The sequence below is a fragment of the Eriocheir sinensis genome, chromosome 51 (assembly GCF_024679095.1).
Source record: "Eriocheir sinensis breed Jianghai 21 chromosome 51, ASM2467909v1, whole genome shotgun sequence".
Lineage (NCBI taxonomy): Eukaryota > Metazoa > Arthropoda > Malacostraca > Decapoda > Varunidae > Eriocheir > Eriocheir sinensis.
Genome location: NC_066559.1, coordinates 1,220,388 through 1,243,775, shown reverse-complemented (window position 1 = coordinate 1,243,775; position 23,388 = coordinate 1,220,388). Strand labels below are relative to the sequence as shown.

The window sequence follows — 23,388 nt, the reverse complement described above, 5'->3', positions numbered from 1 at the left end:
GGTTAAGTATAATAATCATCTTCAGCGTCCAATCTTAATTTTTTTAATATTTTCACGGTCCACAAATGATCATCCGTCCTTAATAATGTTAGGACATCCATAGAGAAAAAAAAAGGTGCCTGGCGGCCCCCCGCGTGGCGGCCACGCGGGTGTGGACACGAGCCTGTCCAAACATTGCCATTAGGACACTGACGGACAAAGAAAATGACGAAACAATTTGAAAATGTAATCCGCGAGCTTTGCTCCGTAATAACCTATAAAAAGTATCTGATAGCATGTTTCAATGAGCCAAACGGGGACTTGATCCGAAACACCTGCGAGTGAGCATCGACAACACGTAATCCAATCCCGCTAAAAGGCTCCTAACCCTCCTGCCTCGGAGGCCACGGCGGCGGCGGCGGCGGCAACAGCGGTGGACTGGCGCAGAGCCGCTAGCGCCGCCTCAAGCGGTAAGGCGGTAAGTTGTATTTATTTTATTGCATTCATTTGTATGTGTCGACGACATATATATATATATATATATATATATATATATATATATATATATATATATATATATATATATATATATATAGCAAACACGGCAAGCAAGCGACCAAAGGGGTGACGGCAGCCTCAGCGGAAGCCTTGCGCCTGAACACGAGCGGCAGCCACACGAGCACGCCCGTTTTCAAGCTGTGGTTCAGGCGCCTCGTCACCGCTTGCTAGGAATACAGACGACCGTGCTGCGAGTTATTATGCCACACAAAAAATATCGTGGAAATGAAGCAGTTCGCTTATCAACCTGTTGTGAATGGCGGTAAGGTTTTCATCAAAACACGACAATAACAATAAATATTGGTTTCATTCTACGGAGTTCACTTACCGCTTTTTCCTTACATGTGATTTTTATTAATGTAAAATAATGAAAACTTAAAATTGGTGATCTATAAAAAATCTTTAATGAATCTATCGTGGCTCAACCCTTGGATGATTTTGTACACATTTCCTTCCCTAAGTGTAAGGTGACAAAATAAGTTCATACCGTGGACTACTATCACGCTACTTCCTGTATTCACCGCGGCTCGGGGCTGTACCTTCCTTATCCCAGTTTTTTTCTCCCCGCCACGCGCGCACACAACACAGGACGCTGAGGAGTTTCGTATCACGGAGTTACATGAATGGATGGAATCGGCGGTCGCTTTTATTCTTGAAACGTTGGCGCCACGACGCTGGCGATGACGATAACAATAATAATAATAATAATAATAATAATAATAATAATAATAATAATAATAATAATAATAATAATGAGCAGACCGAACGCAGAAACAAAAAAGCGCACGAAAACAAAAATATTCCCTCAACAGCAATACAAGAAAACATTATTGAAAACACACATTTATTTCTATTCCAGTGGAGATAAATCTACAACTAAAGGGCATACGCGAGCACACACACACACACACACACACACACACACACACACACACACACACCTGAGGGAGGACGCAGACCATAACGTTAATGATAGGCGCTAACACCCTTACATAACCGTCCACTCCCTCTCCCTCCTCCCCCCCCAAAAATAAAGGTAACTCCTGTATTTATCGCCTTCAAAAACTCGGGTAATTTTAGAGGTTCCGTGACCTGAGCCGTTTTTTATCATTTCGTATTTTTCTTCTTTAACATGATGTGCCATTCTCTTCATCATAATATTACGGTTAAACGAGCTTTCTGTATTTTTTTTTTTTTTTTTTATTTACGTATTTATTTATTTTTATTTTATTTATTTATTTTTTTTTTTTTTTGGGGGGGGGTCAGTGACTTGCCACCTTTACTGTGTACGGAAAGCTTTCAGGATCAACGTCTTCCAGGTACCAGTATTGTTCATGTATTGCCTGCCTGATCCTCTTCCGTTTCCCTGTATTTATAATTTCTTCCGGTCTGTTTCTCTCATTTTTTGCAAGTCTCCTTCCGTCTTTTCCTTTTTTCTTGTCTTTCTCATTCCAATAAATTTTACACTTTTCTTATTTTTTCTAATATTTCTCCCTTGCCAGATGTGTTTTTATAATATATTTGTCATTATTTCCGTTTCGTTCTCTGATAATTATTATTAAATAACTATTACATTGTTTTACAGAATTTTTATCTATAACCTAAGGTCTGTTAAGAGCCTATTGATTGCCATTACATTATTTATCATTTATTACATTTGTTTCTGTATGTTTTCTTTCAATCAATATTTTACGGTTTGTTTAGAAGCTAGTGGTTATGTAAGTTATTGTTACATTATTTTATCTTATCAATAATTTGGTTTTGTCTGGAGACTGGTGATTACAAACTTGTCGATTCGAGGAACAGAGGAAAGTTACCGACGTCCGCTTCATGTTCTACATATTATTATGGTTTCGTTACTCCGGTTTGTTACTCAAAGGGAAGATGCTGGTGAATTCTCATTAGCCAGCACGCAAATAAATATCAGATGACGTTATTTGCGACCTTCGCATGTACGTACCTATTACAAGCTCCTGTCTTCCCTATATTTTGTACACCTACAGTCGTTCTTGTCTTTGACTCACAGGAAATGATTATATGAAAAAAATTAAAGCAACGAAAATTGCAAAAAGTTACTTTTGTCATTGGATGATAAAAAAATAAAAAAATAAAAACATTACAATAATGTGCCTGAATGATCGACGAAATTTTCAAATCCTCGTACTCTGTAGTTGAAAAATAAATCATTATTTACAAATAGGAAGCCCATTTATGTGTAAATGATAAAAATAACTTCCAGACAACTAAGTTCTGAAGAGGGGAAAAAAGCATTATTCTTAACATAACAAAAGACAACAGACACGGACAGCTGCTAAGAACCGTGCGACGAAGACGCAGCGCCTTGCCACTCAGTATACCCGCACGTAAAACTTGTGAGCATATCACCAGCAGAAGTCCGGCACGTGGCCAGAAATGAGTAGTGTGTATAAATGTCATGGGAGTAAAAACGCAGAAAAATGCTGCAATATCTTTAAAAAAAGTAATAATAATAATAACGCGTACACATTTGTATCATCTGTCACGGGAGCAAAAATACAAAGAAAACCTGTACATATAATTCTAAGTTAAAGAAGACAAGGGTCGGACATTTCTTTTCACATGGCCGCCAAGATGCAGCCGCTACAAAGGCCACATCCAGTACACAGAGGAAGCCTGGCGTGCGTTAAGTAGTTCTCGCCACTATAAATTAAAATCTTTAACAAGGATAAGTCAAAAGTATGCGGTTATTGCCGTGTGTCGCCTCACCGCTCAGCTCCGTATATGTGGTTCCTTTAAGCCCAATTATTGTGAGTGTGACCTTTACTCTGCGACACACACACACACACACACACACACACACACACACACACACCTGCCAGTTAGTATAGACCAGGCCGCCACAGTTTGCCTTCCCCAGGTAGACACAGGCATCTAATTCTATGACTAGAGGCAAACAGCTTGGGAATAGTTGACCTGTCTGCACTCTCCCTTTAACGTACCTGAAGTGTTTGTCTTCCTCACCTCGTGTTACCTGTCTTCCTGTCTTAATGATTTACCGGATGCATGAAAAACTTTGCGCTATGAAATTACAGAAATGCACAGCTGTTTGAATGACAGAAAACAAAAGTTACAAATAGTTCACTTCTATGTTTCGATAATAAACGGATATAGATTCAAGCCGAAGCAGATTGGAGACCTATCCATTACGCCAGGGAGTTTTAGTGAGGTTTATAGGTTCATGGCGACACACAAAAGCATCATCATCATCGCCAGTTGTAGTAGTAGTAGTAGTAGTAGTAGTAGTAGATATAGTAGAGGTAATTGTGGTCGATATTCACATCATAATTATCACCTCTCTCTCTCTCTCTCTCTCTCTCTCTCTCTCTCTCTCTCTCCACCCACTCAAGCATTTTTGTTGTTGTTTATCTTTGAATGTATTAATAAATCATTTTTCTTCTCCTTTTCCGAGTCTTCACAAGCTTCCCATCAAGCATCCCTGTACACCTGGAACTATAATTACACCTTACGTCATTGTTTTTTGTATTCATTTTGTTATCATTTATCTTCCATCAGCTGAATTTATCAAGAGGTCATATTTCTGTTCTTGTTTTAGCGCCACTCTTTATAATCTTCGACGGTTTTTTTTCACATTTAGTCCTGCATACCTGGCGCCATAATTCCACCTGTCATTAGAGTCATTAGCAGCCTTGTTATTCGTAGTTTACCTCCACAAATTGAAAGTCTTACCAAACCATTTTAGTTTCCTTTCCTACGACATTCGGTAACCTTTCACTGGCTTCTACTCATCCACATCTTTATCTGCCATTAGTATTATCAGTCTCGTTTTTGTCATTCTTTTTGCGTCACTAACTTAAATAAATACACAACACTTATTTTCTTCATTTTTCAACACGACAACCTTTCACAGGCCTCCTCGTCCACACCTGTACCTGGCTTGCACTACCACACCTTCCCTTAACATTATCAATTTCGTCCAACAATCAATGGCAAAATATCTAAAAAAACACTTTCTCTGCTTGACTTCCTACCTGTGTGCCCCCATTCCCTCCCTCGGCCTCGCTGCACAAGACTTTCCACCCACCCTCATCCCTATCTTGTCCAGCTTATAAATGCGAGTTAACCAGGTCCTTCATTCTTTCATTCATTTTACCGGGAACCTATGAAACAGTCTTCGTTATACTGTATTTCCGCCTTCGTCTGACTTGAACTGTTTGACGAGGAAGAACGGTATCGAGTTAGGTGTTTTAAATGTAACCAGAAATAGATTCGAACTGAGGCCAGATGATTAGCAGGTTGCCGCGGTATCTATTACGCCAGGAAGTTATTGGAGAGACAGACGCTTTTGGCCCTTAATCTGATCGCTCTATTTTGGGAAGGAGTTATACGGGACTTTTTTTTCAGGTTTTGGTATCCACTAATTTCCTGCAAAAAGCAAACACAAAACAAAAACACAGGTATCCTCATCCCTCTGCATACCTGTCTATCATAAACAAACAGGCAATCATGCACACTTCATCTCACTCCCGTAATTTTCCTCTCCGTATCGACACACATTTTTCCTTCCTCTTTCGCGACAGTTTTCGACAAAATCTTACCCGCAGTGACTCGCCTCGCAGCCAGCCGGGGAGTCATTAGGCGCGTGTTCTCCAATTGCCATCCTGCAGGTTATTAGTTAATTAGGGCTAATTATCCGATACCGGGAGCAATGGAAAGGGGGCCAGGGAAGGGGGAGAAGGGGGGTAGGGGAAGAGGTGAAAGGGGGCTAGGAAAGAGGGAGAAGGGGGGAGGGGAAGAGGCGAGCTGCTCCACCCCCCACACCACCACCACCACTAGGATGTGATTGGAAACGGATAATGCTCAGTCAAGATGGAGGATGGAGCAGGAGGAGGAGGAGGAGGAGGAAAACAGGAACTGAAATAAGAGTAGGAAAATGAGGGGAACGAAAAGGAATAAAAGAAAAGGAAGAGGGGGAGGAGGTCATTTTACACACACACACACACACACACACACACACACACACACACACACACACACACACATACACACACACACACGCACACACACACTCAATTACAACTCAATGAATATAAAAAAGACAAATTTTAGAGTGGTGATTTTATTTTCTATGGGAGGACAAAATATATGAGACGAACCATTTCGAACATTCCTTAGAGGTCAGATCCGCCTGTTTTTCCGTATGTGCGCAGCTCGCTCTTGCTGGGCTGTGTATATCAACTTGGATGATGTCAGATTAGAAACTTTGACAGATGGTTTTTTTTTTGTCACTATAGTAAGAAACTCAATAAACAAGACGTTAATAAAAAAAATAATAACATTTTGCAATATATTTTCTTTACTCATCCGTCGGCGATGACGAGATATTTGTTGAAACATTTACTTGTTCATGCTCATCAAGTACTTCGATGTCCCTATTAAACCCCTTGATATGATTTATCTGCTTCTAAAAGAAAAGTACAGTAAAGAGCTAACCGTCTTCAGCCTCTCAAAGTCCGCCTCAGTGTTGCTTCCATTTCTCTCTTTCACCTCCATTTTCGCTAAGTGCTCCTCTGCTCATCCTTGCTGCATGCCTCCAGCCTTCCCGCGGTCTCATGGCACAAAGCTTCATATTCAAGCAGAGCCCAATATTGCCAAACTCCTTTCATCGGTAAACTCTAGAGTCCTTCCTTTCACTGTATCTTCCCTCCTTGGCCTTTCCAAGCTGGGGCTCTGTAGCAAAAATTATATTATGGTTTTCAGCTTCCTTTGTCCTTTTTGAGCGAGGCAGAGTGCTGCGGAGTCTTCTTTTTACCATGCTTTGTCCTTGACCTGCTTCTTGTGCTGTAATTAAGAGATGATTCCTCCCTATTTTTTTATCGTCGGTTGTAGGATCAAACAGATCTGGTATTATCACAAAGTTGTCATATCACAGACGTCAATAAACTCTGCCCCTAAAAGCAAAGCTAAGGAAAGAAAAGTCAGCGAGACCACTAAAAAGTGATTATTCGTTCTCCTTCTGATCATTGCATTGTTACGGAAACAGGAAAAAATAGCCTTTCAGTAATTTCACGAAGATACTTTTTTTTTTTTTGTAATAATTTATATGACTCCTACTTATGGAGACTGACTCGGAGCAATGTGACGTGTACTTCCATATTTTCTTACGACACGAATGCGTATTGCATATACTTATATAAATGTAATGTATAATATAAGAAAAATCAATAATAACTAAAAGTGATTATTCGTTCTCATGAAGTACCATTGCATTGTTACGGAGCTGAAAATATACATCAATGGAAGATTAAATGAAATGAATGAGACAAATGAACAAAGTAGTATGATCGAAAATAAAAAGGAAAAATAGAAATAACAATAATAGCAATAATCATAGTAAAGATAATAATAATAATCATAATAATCACGATAATAATAATGATAATAATAATAGTAATCATAATAATAAGTGTGTGTGTGTGTGTGTGTGTGTGTGTGTGTGTGTGTGTGTGTGTGTGTGATCAGGCCGTGGGTGAATAAAAAAAAAGTGGTATTTCAGGGATGTAATGGAGAGGCGATCAGCGACAAGCAGGATGTGGACAGCTGCCGCTTTCGTCTCTGCAAGTTTGAGAATGATTCGTTTGAATGTTCTTAATTCCACCACACCATCGGGGAAGGGAGGGAAAAGGGGGAGAGGGAGGGAAGGGAAGAGAACGGAAGGGGGGATAAGGTAAGGGAAAGGAAGGGAAAGGAAGGGATGAAATGAAAAGGGAAGTGAGAAAAGAGGAAGAGAAGAGAGATGCATTGAATGGAAATGGAAGATAATTAAAATGTAAGGGTAGGGATAGAAAGAGAAGGGAAGGGAAGCGAGGGGAAGGGAAGGGAAGGGAAGGGAAGGGAAGAGAAGAAAAGGGAAGGGAAAGGAAAGGAAGAGAAAGCATGGGAAAGGAGAGGGAAACAATGAATGGAAAGGGAAGGAAGGGAAAGAGAAGGGAAGGGAAAGGAAAGGAGAGAAAGAGAATGGAAGGGAAATTATGAGATGCATAATGTGAAGAGGGAAAGACAATGTATAGGAAAGGAAAGGGAGGTAGACACATGGGAGAAAATAGATGGGATGCGTGTGATGGGAAGGAAAGGGAAAAGAAGAGAAGGAAAGGGATAGGAGAGGAAAGGAAGGGAGGAGGTAAGAAGGAACATCATGACTGGAGAGGAGAGGAGAAAATTAAAGGGGTAATTGATGACAGAGAGAAAAAAAAGAGAAAGATGTGTAAGTCAGGTGAGAGAGAGAGAGAGAGAGAGAGAGAGAGAGAGAGAGAGAGAGAGAGAGAGAGAGAGAGAGAGAGAGAGAGAGAGAGAGAGAGAGAGAGAGAGAGAGAGAAAAGCTGAGGCAAAATTAAGCAACGATTAATTCCCTGTTATGCTAAGGTCAGGTTGGGGCAAGGAGGGAAGGGAGAGGAGGGGAGTGAGAAGGGAGAGGGAGGGAGAGAAGGGAGAGAAGGGAAAGAGGATGAGAGGGAGATAATGGGTTATAGATGGGTTAGGGGACGGAGAAGAGGGATGAAGGGAGAAGGAGGTGAAAGGGAGGGGGGATAAGGGAGAGGAAGAAAGGAAAAGAGAAACAGAGAGAAAAGGAAAGAGAGGAGGAAGAGAGAAAGGAGGGAGATGAAATGAGTATGGAGAAAGATAGGAGAAAATAAAGGGGTGGCGATGGATAAAATTAAGAGAGAGAGAGAGAGAGAGCTCGAAAGGAAAATAGAAAGAAGATTAAAGAAAGGAGAGAGAAGAGGAAAATAGAGAGGGAGAGGAGGTAGAGAAAAGGAAGGTGAGAGAAGGATAGCGAGAACGAGAAAGAAAAAAATAAATAAATAAGAGGTAGAGAAACGAAACAAGGAGGAGGATGAAAGGAAGAAGGTGGCGAGGAAAGAGAGGAGGAGGAGAGAAAAAAGTGCGGGAAGGATTTGGGCGAGAAAGGGAGAGAAGTGAGGAAGAGAACCAGAGGGGAGCAGCGGGGGGAGGCGGAGGAGGAGAGGAGGAAAGAGGAGCCGGGTCAAAATTAAGCAACGTTTAATTCCGTGTTATGCTTAGTATAATTGTGCTGTAACAGAAGCCGCCTCATCAACTAGGCTTACCGCTTTAGTGCCCCCTCCACGGCGCGCTTATTAAAATGGAGGGAGGGGGAGAAGGAGAGAGAGAGAGAGAGAGAGAGAGAGAGAGAGAGAGAGAGAGAGAGAGAGAGAGAGAGAGAGAGAGAGAGAACAAGGGAAGGAAGAAGAAACGAACGGAAGAAGGGAGAAACGAGAAGGAAAGAAAAAGAAAGGAGAGAGAAAGAAGAGAATGAGAAAAAAATTAAAAAAAACAGAAAGAAAGAAAATATGAAAGAAATAAGAGAAAAAAACAGGAGAGAAAAAAGTCGAAAGAAAAAAGAAAACAAAGAAAAGTAGATAGAGATAGATAGGTAGATAGATAGATAGATAGATAAAGATGGACAGACAGACAGACAGACAGAGAGACAGTCACCCGCCACACTGCTACACCTTCGCCGTCTCCTCCTCTTCTTCACCCCTGCGTCACCCTGTCACGAGAACACCCTCCTCCCCCCACCCCCACCCCCCGCTGTAATGAAGGGCCGCGCATCACGTTTCGCTTTTGTTTGGTAAATGCGCCGGAACCGTCCTAAGCGGATCATCCCCGGTCGTGATTGGCTGCCGCTGTCGCTCCGCTGCTGGTGGCGGTGGTGGTGGTGGTGGTGGTGGTGATAGATGAGTGGTGGTGGTGGGTGGTGAGTGATGAGTAGTTGTGGTTGTGGTGAGTTGTGATGAGTGGGGGAGATTCAGGTGGTAGGGGTGGTGGCGGTGGTGAATGGGGGGAGAGGGTTTTGAATGGTGATGGAGGGGGGGGGGGGGAAATGATGGTGGTGGTGGTAGTCCTGGTGGTTGTGAATGATGCTGGTGGTGGTTAATGGTGGTGGCGGGGGTGGGGGGGGAGTGATAATGGTGGTGGTGGTGGTGGTGGTGGTGGTATAGGGCGATGACAGTAGTGAATGGCGATAGTGATTGTAGTGGGGAAGTTGGCGGTGGTGGTGAATGACAGCGGTGATGGTGGTGAACGTAGTGGTGATGACGGGAGTGATAACAGTTGCGGTGGTACTGATGGTGGTGGTGGTGGTGGTGGTGGGGGTGATGGCTATAGTGGCGATGACGCTATAGTAATGGTGATGATGGCGATAAGGGTTGCAGTGGTAGCGGGGCGGCGGCGGCAGTGGCGATAGTTGTTGTGATGGCGGCGGTGTGTACGTCAACCAGTCGGCCATTGCTTCCAGGGAGACGGACGTGGAGGCGGAGGCGGTGGCGGCAACGGAGCGGAGAAAACAGCCTTGGTAGAGTCCTGGAAGAGCAGACGGGATGGTGGCGGCGGCGGCGAGGAGGGAAAAGGCACGCGCTCCCCCTCTTCCTTGCTCTCCGGCAGCACCACCGCCGCCGCCGCCACTAAGGTTCTCTTCAGGGGCTCTCGGTTCTTATAGCAATGTTAGGGGCAACTTCAGGGCGCGGGTGTATACAGAGCATGACTCCACGTTCTTCCTATTGATACCACGTAATCTTTGAGGGTAGGAAAGGGGATATGGAGAAGGAGGAGAAGGACGTCAGAAGGAGAAGGATGAGGAAGAAAGGGGAGTGGTAAGAAGGAGGAGAAGGAAGAAATCAGTGGAAGAGAAGGTCAGGAGGAGGAGGATATAGAGAAAGATAAGGCAGAGAAAATGGAGGAGAAAGAGATTGAGGATGAAAATGAAGACGGAGAGGATGTGAAAGGGAAAGGAAAAGGAAAGGAGTAAAAGGTTAAAGATACATGAATGGAGGAAGAAAAGAGAGAACGAGATGAATGAAAAAAAAGATAATGAAAATATGGATGAAAGCACGGACAAAGAAGAGGAGAGAAGGTACGAGGAAAAACAGAAAGAGATTGATAGAGAAAAGGAGGAGGAGGAGGAGGAGGAGGAAAAAGAGGAACAAGAACCGCAGCAACAATAACAAAGAGGAAAACTACAAAAAAAAAGTGCAGCAAACACCAGAGGATGAAATGGAGGAGGACAAAGACGATGAAAACTAAAACTAAAGGAACAAGAGGAGAGGAAGGGAGAGGAAGGGCAGGAGGGAAGCGAAGACAAGGGGAAGGATATCTCGGTCCATAATGAGGTTAAACATCGTGCAAAACAAGAAGTAAAAACATTAAACATCTTTGCTGCTGGGAGGAAAAACATCAATCAGGAGGAGGAGGAGGAGGAGGGAAGGAAGGAAAGAGGAGAGAAATATTGGTGGGTGGATATGACGAGGAGGGAGAGAGGGATGGAAGGAGGGAAAAGCAGAGGAGAAAGAGAGGAAGAAATGGGAGAAGGAAGGAAGGAAAGAAAGGATGATGAACTAGAGAGGGAAGAACAGGAGTGCAGAGTGTGAGGAAAAGAAAAGGGGAGTTGAAAAGCAAAAACAATAGGAGTAGGAGTGAGAGGGAAGGAGGGAGGGAGAGAAACACTTCACTGAGAGGGCGACACACTCACGAACAGACACACAGATCGACCGACCGACAGACAGACAGATAGATATAGAAACAGACAGACAGACGGATTAAAAGGGTTCTTAAGTGTCTCTCTGCTTCCGGTCAGGTGTCATGGCGCTCACCTGACACCTGAGAGAGAGAGAGAGAGAGAGAGAGAGAGAGAGAGAGAGAGAGAGAGAGAGAGAGAGAGAGAGAGAAAATCGTTCTATGGTGGCTCATTTGATCCCACTGGAAGAGAAAGAGAAACAAACACACACACACACACACACACACACACACACACACACACACACACACACACACACAGAGTGGCTCCGTCCGTGTTACACTCAATTAGCCTCTAACCAAATTTTTGTTCGGCTTGACGCAAAATTTGATTTGGGCGAGGCGGGCGAGAGCGAGAGAGAGAGAGAGAGAGAGAGAGAGAGAGAGAGAGAGAGAGAGAGAGAGAGAGAGAGAGAGAGAGAGAGAGAGAGAGAGAGAGAGAGAAGGGGTGGGAGGAGTCAGACTAATAGATGAGGGGCGGGAAGGGAAGGAAGAGATAAAGAAGGAGGTGGTGAGAGGGAAGGCAGAGGGGGAGAGTAAATAGGAAGGTTAGGGACGAAGGGGAGGCGGACAAATATGATGAAGAGAGCGAGTTAGCCTAAGTGTGTGAGCGAGCATGTAAATGAATGTATTAATGATTGAATTAACGAGAGAGAGAGAGAGAGAGAGAGAGAGAGAGAGAGAGATTGTGTTTGTGAGTGGAAGAGGATGGAGACTGAAAGAAGCTGAGGATGGGAAAATGAGGAAGGGAAGAGTTTGAAGTAAGAGTAAATGAGGGAAATAAAAGAAAGAGGAAAATAAGAGGAAGAGGATGAGAAAGAAGAAGGAAAAGGGAAGAGGATGAAGAGAGGATGAGGATGGGAAGAGGATGAAGAAGGGAAGAGGAGCCACCTATCAACTTTTCCTTTTCTCCTCTTTGCTCTTCCTTCTCCTCCATACCTTCTTCTCTCCCTCATCCCTTCTCTTTCCCCTCCTTTCCCTTCCCTTCCTTTTTTTCTTCCTTCCCCTCTTGTCCCTTCCCCTTGCTCCCCTTCCTTTCTTGCTTATATCTTTCCTTCCTTTCCCTTCCCTTCGCTTTCTGTTTCCTTCTTTTCCCTTCCCATTCCTCTCCTTTCCTTTCCTTCCCTTCCCTTCTCTTCCCTTCCCTTCCCTTCCTTTCCCTTCCCTTCCCTTCCCATCCCTCTCCTTCCCTTCCCTTCCCTTCCCTTTCTTTCCCTTCCTTTACTTCTCTTTCCTTTCCTCATTTCCTCTCCCCTTCCCTTTCCCTTCCATTCACTTCACTTTCCTCCCCTTCACTCCCCTTTCCTTCATTCCCTCCCCTTTACTTCCGTTCCTTCTTTCCTTTCCCCTCCTTCAATTCTCCTCCATTCCCTTCCCTAGCCTTCCTTTCCCTAGTCTTTCCCTATTTTCCCCTCCCCTTCTCTCTCCTTCCCTTCCCTTTCCTTCCTTCCCTCTCCTTCCTTCGCCGTCCCTTCCCTCCCTTCCCTAGCCTCCCATTCCCTACCCTCCCTGTTCTTTCCTTCCCTCAACTCTCCTTCATTCCCTCCCCTCCCCTCCCCTCAGCGCCCTGCACACACGCGGGTCAAACACACGTAAACAAGGCTTTGACACACGCCCGCCGGTTGGGGTGCGGCGCGGGGAGCCTAATGGGCGCACAATCGAGGGCTGATGGAGGGCGGGGCGTGGGCGTGAGAGAGAGAGAGAGAGAGAGAGAGAGAGGCCTCATCCCTGTCATTACGCGCCTCAATACAGATAATTTCAAGCGTCAGGGGCCATCAGTCTCTCTCTCTCTCTCTCTCATTGCCGGAACACCCCCCACCTCCACCTCTCCACTCTCACAGGAAAGGACTCAACCACACCACCACACAGCCTTTGACACACTCAGCCCCTTCCACCACCACCATCGTTCCACCTTAATCCCCGCACCCCCCCTTACATATAGCTTTAATTCCCTTCCTCTTTCTCTGCTTTTCCTTGTCAACACTTTTTCTGTCCTGCTTGTATCTCTCTCTCGTCTGTTTTCTTCTCATTCCTTCCCTTCTTCGCCGCGTTTTCCCCCTCTACTTTCCTCCTTTCATCTATTATACATTTTTGGCCATCCTACATTTTGTTTATCAAGATTCGCATCAACAATTTACTTACTATATGGCTGTGAGACATGGAAAATTAACATTGAGTAGTGACTTGATGAGGCGGATTGATGACTTTGGTATTAAGTGGCTACGCAGAATCATGGGATATCGCTGGAGTGACTTTGGGCCAGTTTCACAGTTCCCCATGATGGGTTAGTAAGCTCCCAAACCAATACCAGAGCCTTCGAAATTTCCTTGTATAGTGTCTACTGTTTATATTTAAGTTCACAAATTTGATGAAACTATACAGGAAAAGTCTTGTGTATTTAGTGTAGCATCGGAGACCTCACCATTTTGGATTGTATGGGATTCTATAGTTTGGTTCGGGCTGTTACGAAGACATTGTGTTGGACTGTGAAATCGGCTCTTTGTCTCAAATGGGCGATTATTCCGTGAGACTGGATTGAGCTTTTGCCTGCTAAGTGGCTAAGCCCGCACCGCACCTTGCCACACACTCTCAACACCTCTCGCTTGGGAGTCCTAGTGAGCGCTGACCTCCGTCCTAGGGCTCAATGCATTCAGGCTAAAAATCGGGCAAACAGAGTACTTGGTTTCAACTCAAGGAGCGTAAGCAATAGGAGCGCTGAAGTCATCCTCAAACTTTACTTAGCACTAGTTCGACCTCATCTCGATTATGCGGTTCAGTTCTGGTCCCCCTACTGTACAATGGATATCAAAATATTAGAATCTGCACAGAGGAGGATGATAAAGATGATTCAGGGGGTGAGAAACTTGCCTTATGAAGACAGGCTGAAGCAGTTAAATCTACACTCGCTAAAAAGGCGAAGGTTGCGAGGAGACTTGATCGAAGTCTATAAATGGATGAAGGGCTTTAATAAAGGGGATGTCAATAAGATTTTGATAGTAAAAGAGCCAGGTAGGACGCGTAGCAATGGTTTTAAGTTAGACAAATTCAGATTCAACAAAGACAGGCAAGAATTGGTTCACCAATAGAGAGGTGGACGAATGGAACAGGCTTGTGAGCCATGTTGTGGGTGCCAATACCGTAGATACATTCAAGAAGAGGTTAGATAAAGCCATGGATGGTGAGGTAAGGCGGGGTTGAGTGTACAGGAGCTGCCTTGTATAGGCCAACCGGTCTCTTGTAGACTCATTACGTTCTTATGTTCTTATGTTCTTATGTTCTCTGCAGCCGCCACTACCCCATCGGCCAGTTTCACGTGGAAAACTATAGCGTCGATCGCCGCCATTGGTAACGATCAAAACAAACAAAACGACTGTAAAGCGCCCCTAGTCTTCACATGCGCATCGCTATCCATTCCCTCATCGCCATTACTTTTCAGCCTCCTTCATATCGGTGTTATTATTCTCGTCCTTCCATTCACCACAGCCACCGCCACCACCACCACCATCGCCAAGGGGGTCTGCTGTCTTTCGTCTTTTTTTTCTTCTTTTGCGTATGCGTGTAGTTTTCTTGTGATATTTTAGGTGGCGTTAAGGCGGCATTTTTCTCTTTTTGGGGAGGATGTTCAAAAGATGACACTGACGAATATTTTTTTTTATAAGAGGTAAACTCTCGACTTATCTGATGGAGCTTTTATTTTCTAAGGAGGTAAGATTCGTGATGATTTTCCGCAGCACTAAATCATAAGTTGCGAGTTGTAAATTTTATTCTTCAACACAATACAGAAACGTAACGCCGGCGAGAGTAGAGAAATGCATATATCTAGGACAAAAGCAATTAGTGCAAACCCCGCCCACGGAAAAAAAAAGTCGGAATATGAAGAGAAACGGAACAAGCAATAATATAAACATACATTTTTTTTCGTTATAGAAAGTTAATAGGAGGAGGAGGAGGAGGAGGGGGTGGGAATACCAGGAATAATAAGAATACGAAGGAGAACTAAATGCAAAATAACAGGAATACAATTAAAATACGATCATGGATGAAAAATAAATATAATACAAGGCAATCATGAAAATACTAACTGATGAAAAGGTGGAAATAGTTCGCGAGCAAGAAAGAGACAGAACCAATCAATAATTAGAAACTTGAGACAAAATAGAGAAAGAGTAACGTACCAAAATGAGAAAGGGAGAGAAAGAGGAGACGAGAGAGAGAGAGAGAGAGAGAGAGAGAGAGAGAGAGAGAGAGAGAGAGTGTAGTTCCCAGGGTAACCCGACACCTACCACCCTCTCTATTATGTGAGGAGGAGAGGAAGAGGAGAGGGAGAGAGGGAGGGAGAGAAGGAAGGGAAGGAAGGCGAGAAGGCACTATTTACTATCATTAGACTATTATCTCCGCGTGTGTGAACAATAATATCGGTCTTTAATCTGGTCCACGTTAATTGGGCACGAGAGAGAGAGAGAGAGAGAGAGAGAGAGAGAGAGAGAGAGAGAGAGAGAGAGAGTGTGCATGTGTGTGTGTGTGTGTGTGTGTGTGTGTGTGTGTGTGTGGAGGGGGCTGCGTGAGGGTATTAAAGGTGCGGTGTGCGGGGTGGTGAGCGTCGGCGTGAAGGGGAGGCAGCCAGGTGTGCAGCATGGGCGGGGGCACACACACCGCAGCACGCCATCCGTCAAGTGTTGTGTAAATGAAAGCTGATTCGAGCCCTGACACAACGACATCAATCGATTTAACGAACTTTTTAATTCTTTGGCCACTCGACTCTATTTAGGAGCAGTAAGTAGCGGGCTTTTTTTTTTCATATTTTTTTTTTTTACGCCCTTGCACTGTCTCCTCTGCTGTAAAAAAAAAAAAAATCTGACATTATATGCACCTAGGATGCCACTAAACTACTTTTACAACAACAACAACAACAACAACAACAACAACAACTATTACTACGGCTACTACTACAACTGCTGCTGCTGCTGCTTCTACATCTACAATATTTTCCTTCTAAGAACGGGGAAAATAAGTCCATAAATACATCTCGCCGACACGCCACCTGCAGGGCCCATCCAGTGGCGGCGCGGGATTGTTATCATCGCAACGCCCCCAGTGGCCCTCGCTTCCTACGCCCCCCCCCCTCCCCCCCTCCATGTTGCCTGCAATCAAAGCCTCGCATACCGGGAAAATAGGAAATTGACCAGCGACTTACCAAGAAACCGAGGAATAGAGGTGATAATGAAGCTTTTTGGTATTTTTTTATTTATTTCAAGCCATTGTTTTTTTAGAAGTTTTTTTTCTTAAAGTAATAATTTGAGTAGTATACGTTCAAATCTGAGAAAGTATCTTAAGATGATCCTTTATCCAGGTGACCCTTTTTACAAACTGGCTTTAATTATCCAATCAAAATAACATGTCCCATAAAAGAAGTCGTTACCTTTTCTATATACATATTTTTATTTTATTTTGCTGTCTTTTCCTCGTCGTCCTAAATATTTCTTGCCATGCTCGGGGGCATTGCCAAGAGTTCTGAGTATTAAAAACAGGGATTAGTGTTATCCTTTTATAACTCGTTGGCGAGACATCACCTGGCAAAATACACAATGTAGCTCGGGTGCCATATTTATCAGCACATGAAGTTTCTCCGAGGAATAGCACAACCACGCGCCACGAAACATATCTTCGTTGAGGGCACACCCGCACGGAGCACGACCGAAGATACTCCACCTCTTCACGCTGGAAAAACGGCGATTATGCATTGGGAATTATGGCACAGGTATTCAAGTGCTGGCAGACGATGTTCAATAATGAAAATAATCCAAGTTTTTTTCTCTCCGAACAAACCCGATAACCAGGAAGAACGGTGTGCCGAGTCAAGCGAGGCCATTTAGCAACAACATTGGCTGGAATTCTTTTTTTACTTCAGTCATTCGTCATTAGCACGAACTTCTTATTGACATGGCTAATGGAAAAATCTAAAACTCACTTAAACTTCCATGCGAGAGATTATTTGAACGATGCCCCACGCACGTCCACGAAGTATTCTTTATCTGTTCTGCTGCTCAGTGGAAGGGTTGGCCTCGATTTATACTGACAAGCTTCTGTTACTTAATCTTCCATGTTTTATCTCCTCCTCCTCCTCCTCCCCCTCCTCTAATGAGACGTGAGACGCGCTACTCGCCCCGTAATTACCCGGCCCCAACGCCTTGTTAATTACCAGAGTAAACACGAGGAAGCTAATCGTTACGCTCTCAATTAGGTGGAGATGCGCGGCCTTTACCCTCTCCCCCTCCCCTTCCTCCCGCCCCTAGACCCCTCACCCCCAAGACATCCCTTCCCCTCCCCCTTACCCCTAACCCTGAAGACACCTCCTCCCCTCTCTCCCATCACCCCTCGGACACCCTTACCCTCACCTCCTCTCCCCTCCCTCTCCCAATGGTTCCTCCCAGGCATTGATTTAGGCTCAGGTTGCCTCCCCAGGGATTCATCTCTCCCCCTCTCTCTCTTCTCACTCCCCTCCCTCCCCCTCCTCCCTCTCTCACCTCCGCTTTTCTCTTGGCCTTCCCCCCTCCACCCATGCCTCCTCCTCCTCCTCCTCCTCCTCCTCCTCCCGCCTGTCTTCCCCAATGAGTGTTTGTGTGCTAAGTAGAAGGGCGCCGCTGTGTTCTGTTTTTATTGTCACGTTCTGATGTGCCCACGTGTGTCGGGTCCATGGTCGGGAGGGTGAGGGAAGGGGGTAGGGGGTGACTCTCTCTCTCTCTCTCTCTCTCTCTCTCTCTCTCTCTCTCTCTCTCTCTCTCTCTCTCTCTCTCTCTCTCTCTGTTGTGGATGCTCAGTCCCCGAAATATGTTGTAACAATAATCCAGAATAGAGTACACACACACACACACACACACACACACACATTAAACCTTCAGCTAATCTTTTCTTTCGCAAGATAAAAAGGCGCACTAAAATCCATAAGAAAATAAACAAAGAACAAATCAGAAAATAAAACGTTTATAGTAAATCCGTGAGAATAACAAACAGCATGAATATATAGAACAGTATAGTGAAATGATAAACATAAATAAACAGCAGGAGCATAAAAAAAAGAACAATAAAGAAGCCCGCAAAAAGTCTTAAGGGTTCCCGAGCTATTTAGTGACACACGGGAATATCGTTGTGACGTCACGGCGTGTTGTGTCGGGGCAGACGAGGAGGTCACCAACTTAACAATGGAAGAAGGGCGACGCCGACTCAGCGAACACAACAATGAAGGAGAAAACATGGACACACGGAAGAGCAGGCCACAGAAAGCCTGTTTGTAACTAGACTGCCTCGGGTCTGCAATTTCTAAACTGAATCTGTCTAGGTATTTGAAGACTTGTATCAAATACCCTCGTAGTTGTCTCTTTTGCTACATGAAGAACACGAACAGGAAGTCGCTTGTGTAGTTCTTCATATGACTATTAACGATGGTATCTTTTCCCAGAACTTTGCCTCTTATTCCAGGTGAGGTCTAACCAACGACATAGACGAAGGTGGTACCGAATTACCTCCGGTGTCTTACATTCAAGGTTCCTCGCTGTGAGCTTCAGCATGGTATTCTCGTTTTTACAGGCAGACTCAGTGTTTTCTTTTTTTCATATTTCAAGGCATCGCTGACATTAACCCCAAAATTCGATTCCTAAATGCAAGGCCTGTAAGGATTTTCCATGCATGTTGTAAATAGAACCAAACTGCATGACTTTACACTTATCGAGATTGAAGGATATTAGCCACTCTTCCGACCACTTCACTTCAAGGTCTATTTGTATGATTTCGCAATCCACCATCGTGAGAGCTTGTCCACCAACATTTCTCAGCGGCAAATCTCGAAATATAGAGATTTTAGTCCCATTTCAAAGGAGGAGGAGGAGGAGGCAGCAACGAAGGTCAAGACGGACGGGAATACAAGCAGAACAAAAGGAGAGCAAAGAGGTGGAGGAAGAAGAGAACAATATGGAGACGAAAGACAAGGAAGAGGAGGACAAGGTGACGAATGATAGAGAATAATGAATGAGAGGCAAATTAAACACGAGGAGGACGAGGAGGATGAAGAGGAGAAAAACAGAAGAGGAAGAAGAGGAGGAGAAAGTGCGTAATAACAGACAAACAGCTCCCACGCTGCTCCCTTCCCCCCTCTTCGCCCTTCCTCCTCCCCTCCCCTCTCTCCCCCCTCTCCCCTCCCCATCCTCCTCCCCCCCACAATAGTGAGTAATAATCCTAGGTTAATTGACGTCTATGTAATTATCAGGAGCTTGGAGAATAAAAAGAGGGGGAGGAGGAGGAGGAGGAGGAGGAGGAGGAGCAAAATGACAGAGATGAGGAAGAAGTGGAAGAAGAAGACCGTGGGAGTTAAGACAGAGGAGCCGCCCCCCCTTTCCTCCTCCTCCTCCTCCTCCTCCTCTTCCCTTCCCCTTCTCCCCTCTTCAACATGTCAAGTGTGAGTGGAGATAGAGAAGTAACTCCCCCCTCTTCTTCCTCCCCTTCGCCTCCTCCTCCTCCTCCTCGTCCTCCTCGTCCTCCCCCTCCTCCTCTTCTTCATGTCAAGTAGTCACCCTCCCCCCCGCCTCATTTTCTGTGATGCCAAAGAAAACGAAGCCGCTGCGTTATTATCTTTCGAGGAACAATGAGAGAGAGAGAGAGAGAGAGAGAGAGAGAGAGAGAGAGAGAGAGACCTACATTCATGGTTTCCTTCCCGTCGTTGCAGCGCGGGTGTGGGCGGACTGAGGGAGGCGCAGAGGAAGGCAGCAGTGAGGACAGCCCTTGGATGAGACTCAACCCGCAGCTGTACCCCGTGGTGAGCACACACACACACACACACACACACACGGTAGGGGAAGAGGAAGAGGGGACAGAAGAAGAGAAGACGCTTTCCACCTCTTCCGTTCACCTCTTCCCCTTCCTTCTACACCTCGAAAATAATGTCAACACACACACACACACACACACACACACACACACACACACACACACACACACACACACACATTTATTCATACCCTTCATACTTCTTTACTTTTCGTGAGATAATAGGAACTCAACACACGATCACTGATATTCATTGGTAGAGATAAACATATAAATTGACAAATAAATAAATATAAAGAAAATCAATAAATGAATCAAATAAATAAATACATAAATAAACAAAAAAAAAAAAGAATAAACTCGTATGAAAGGCAAGACCAATTAAAAAGTCCTCGGTAATGTTAAACTACACAAACTGATATTCAATAACGTCACCACAAATAGTTATGTCACGACCAGGAACAAAAACATCCATAACACCTCCGGCCATAATTTTGAGATCTCCTTTCAGCAAGACGCTCCCCGTACTTAGTGTGTGTGTGTGGGGGGGGGGGGGGGTTCTTAACATTACAACAGGTAACAAAATAATAATCGGTGACTTTTCAACCAAATGTAAACAATACCCCGGCCTTACATCACCTATACATGAACTATCCCAACCTTGCCGACCCTAATCTAACCTAACATCCCCTCCCATCCCTCCTTCCTCTCTTCCCCTCTCTGCCTTCCTTTCCTACCTCCTTAGCTATCACCTCACCTCCCTTCTGTATTCCTCTATCCTTTTTTTATCTTCTTTCCCTTCCTTCCCACGTATCCCTACTTTCCTTCCTCCCTTCCTTCACTCTTCAACAATTTCCTTTCCTTCCTCGTCAGCTATACCTCCCTTTCCTTCTTCTCCCTTCACCTATCTTTGCCTCCCTTCCCTTCCTCCCCACCTATCCCTACCCTCCCTCCTCCCTTCCTTCAACAATTTATTTTCCTTCCTCGTCAACTATGCCTCCCTTCCCTTCTTTTCCCTTCATCTTTCTTTACCTTCCTTCCCTTCCTTCCCAGCTATCCCTATCTTCCTTCCTCCCTTCTTTCACTCCTCTATAATTTCCTTCCTTTTCTCCCCAGCATCCCCTCTCTTCCCTTTCTTTATCTAATCTAACCAAGCCTTTCCTGACCTAATCTCCCCTAACCCGACCTTTCACAAACTAACCTGACTCAACCCTACCAAACATGACCTTTCCTAACCGTTCCTGACTCTACTCAAACCTAACCTAACTTGACTTTACCTTCCCTGCCTCCCAGACCTCGCGTGACCTGACCACCGTGAGCTCCTCCATGGTGCGCGCGTCCTTCAGTGAGTCCTACGCCGCCGCCGCAGCCGCTGCCGCCGGAGTCCTGCCCTCCACAGCCGCCGCCGCTGCTGCCGCCGCCGCCGCCTACCTACACCCCCACCCTTACCTGCACAAGCCCGAGACCCACTTCTTGTTCCCAGGCGCAGGTGAGAAGGGGAAAGGAAAATGGGGAGAGGGAAAAGGAGGGAGTGGATGTGAAGGGAGAAGGGGAACAAAAGAAAGGGACAGACGATGAGTGGGAGTGGAGTAAATTCTAAGAGAAAGAGTAGGGCAAGGAGTGGAAGGGAGGGGAGCAAGGGGGGGGGGTGAGGGAAAGGCGACGAAAAGAAAGGGAAGAATTGATGAGAAAGAGTGGGGGAGGAAGTGAATGAGGGAGTATAGTTGAGGAGACAGGGAGGAAAGCAAGGAGAGGGAGAGACGGTGAGAGGGAGATGAAGATATTATGAAGAGAAGGGGAAAGAGTGGATGAAGGGGGGAAGAAAAGGGGAAAGAAGGAAGAAGAGCATGAGGAGAGAAAAAAAATAAAAGAGAAATGGTGTAGAGGCGAGAAGAGAGGAAGGGGGTAGAAATGATGAAGGGAAAGAAGGGGTAAGGGTGATGGGAAGGGGAGAAGAGGGCTAGGAACGGGGTAGCGAGGGAGCAGAGGCTAACTGGGGAGCAGGGAGGGAAGGAGGAGGTAAGAACGGAGTGAGGGGAGGGAAGGGAAAAGGGAGATAGTTAGGAGAGAGGAAGGGGAGGATAGGGGTGGGTTGGGTAAGTAAGGTATTTGTCCGTGTCTCTCTCTCTCTCATCACCATCATTATCCTTTCAATCCCTCTCATTCCCTGCCTTTCATTACCTCTATCAATCCCTGCCCACCTCTCAACCCTCTTACCCCCTCCCCCTTCTCCCCTCACCCCCGTCTTCCCCTCCTCCCCGCAGGTCTGGGCTTCGGCGGGTTGTTCGGGGGCGGCGAGGGCGCGCTGAAGGCCTGCCGCCGGCGGAAGGCGCGCACGGTGTTCAGCGACCACCAGCTGGGCGGCCTCGAGAAGCGGTTCGCAGCGCAGCGCTATCTCTCCACGCCGGAGCGGGTCGAGCTGGCCACCTCCCTCAACCTCTCAGAGACGCAGGTAGGCAGGTTCATCTTTTATCTACATCATTACCTAACCTAACAAAATGTATCCTATCCTACCCGAATGTAACCTCCTAACCTACATTAACGTACCCTAATCTGACCCCTAACCTACCCTATAACTTACTCTAACCTACCCAACCTACCCTAACCTACCCTAACCCTCATAAGAACTCTCTCTCTCTCTCTCTCTCCAGACTACCCTTATAAATCTTTCCTCGTTTTTCTTGTTTGCAGACTACCTACGTAACTCTTTTTCTTTCCATAATAGTGGCGGTTCAAGAGTGACTATTATGGCAAAAGAACCAGACTACCCTTGTAAATCTTCCCTTGTTTCATTCATATTAAGCTCAATATGAATGGGGATCAGACAGCCTGCATGCACCCTATATACAGAGCCCTACAGTCATCCTCAGTTACCCTCGGCAGCTTGGCAGAGGACAGGTGTATCGTCATTTAGGGTTGTTTTTCTTGGTCTGATGTCACGTCGTCCCCCACCCACCCACCCCGCCTGACTAGAAGTGCACCCGGACGAAGTTATTTTTGAAGCGATCATTGTTGCCAGAAAAATGTGTAAGCCTTGCGAGACATGAAGATTCGTGATCACAACAAAACCTGATATTCTTGTTATTACTATTATTATTATTATTATTATTATTATTATTATTATTATTATTATTATTATTATTATTATTATTATTATTATTATTATTATCTGTACTACTGTTCGTATCATTATCATTCCAGCTGTTTTTAGAAGGCTGTGTCATATCTCTTATTCACTTCGATAAGGTTCAAACCATATTGTATTTCACTTGGAGGAGGACGAAGATAATACATGCCTGTCTGTTTAAACGTCCGTCTGTCTGTCTGTCTGTCTGTCTCACTCCTATCTTATCATATACCTCCCATTGTTTCCATCTTCACAACTATTTTCCTTCTCTATCATAACCTTCACTTCTTTATTTTTCTCTCTTTTTCAACCTTGCTTTC

General features: G+C 45.0%; 1 protein-coding gene across 1 annotated transcript in view; it reads left to right on the top strand.

Moving 5' to 3' along the window:
• LOC126982491 (brain-specific homeobox protein homolog) overlaps nt 1–23,388 on the top strand; it is a 34,320-nt gene that overhangs the window by 5,764 nt on the left and 5,168 nt on the right. The window contains exons 2-4 of the mRNA XM_050834551.1: nt 19,841–19,930; nt 21,235–21,430; nt 22,206–22,393. Of these exons, the coding sequence (XP_050690508.1) occupies nt 19,841–19,930; nt 21,235–21,430; nt 22,206–22,393 (474 nt within the window). The remainder of the gene's footprint in view (nt 1–19,840; nt 19,931–21,234; nt 21,431–22,205; nt 22,394–23,388) is intronic.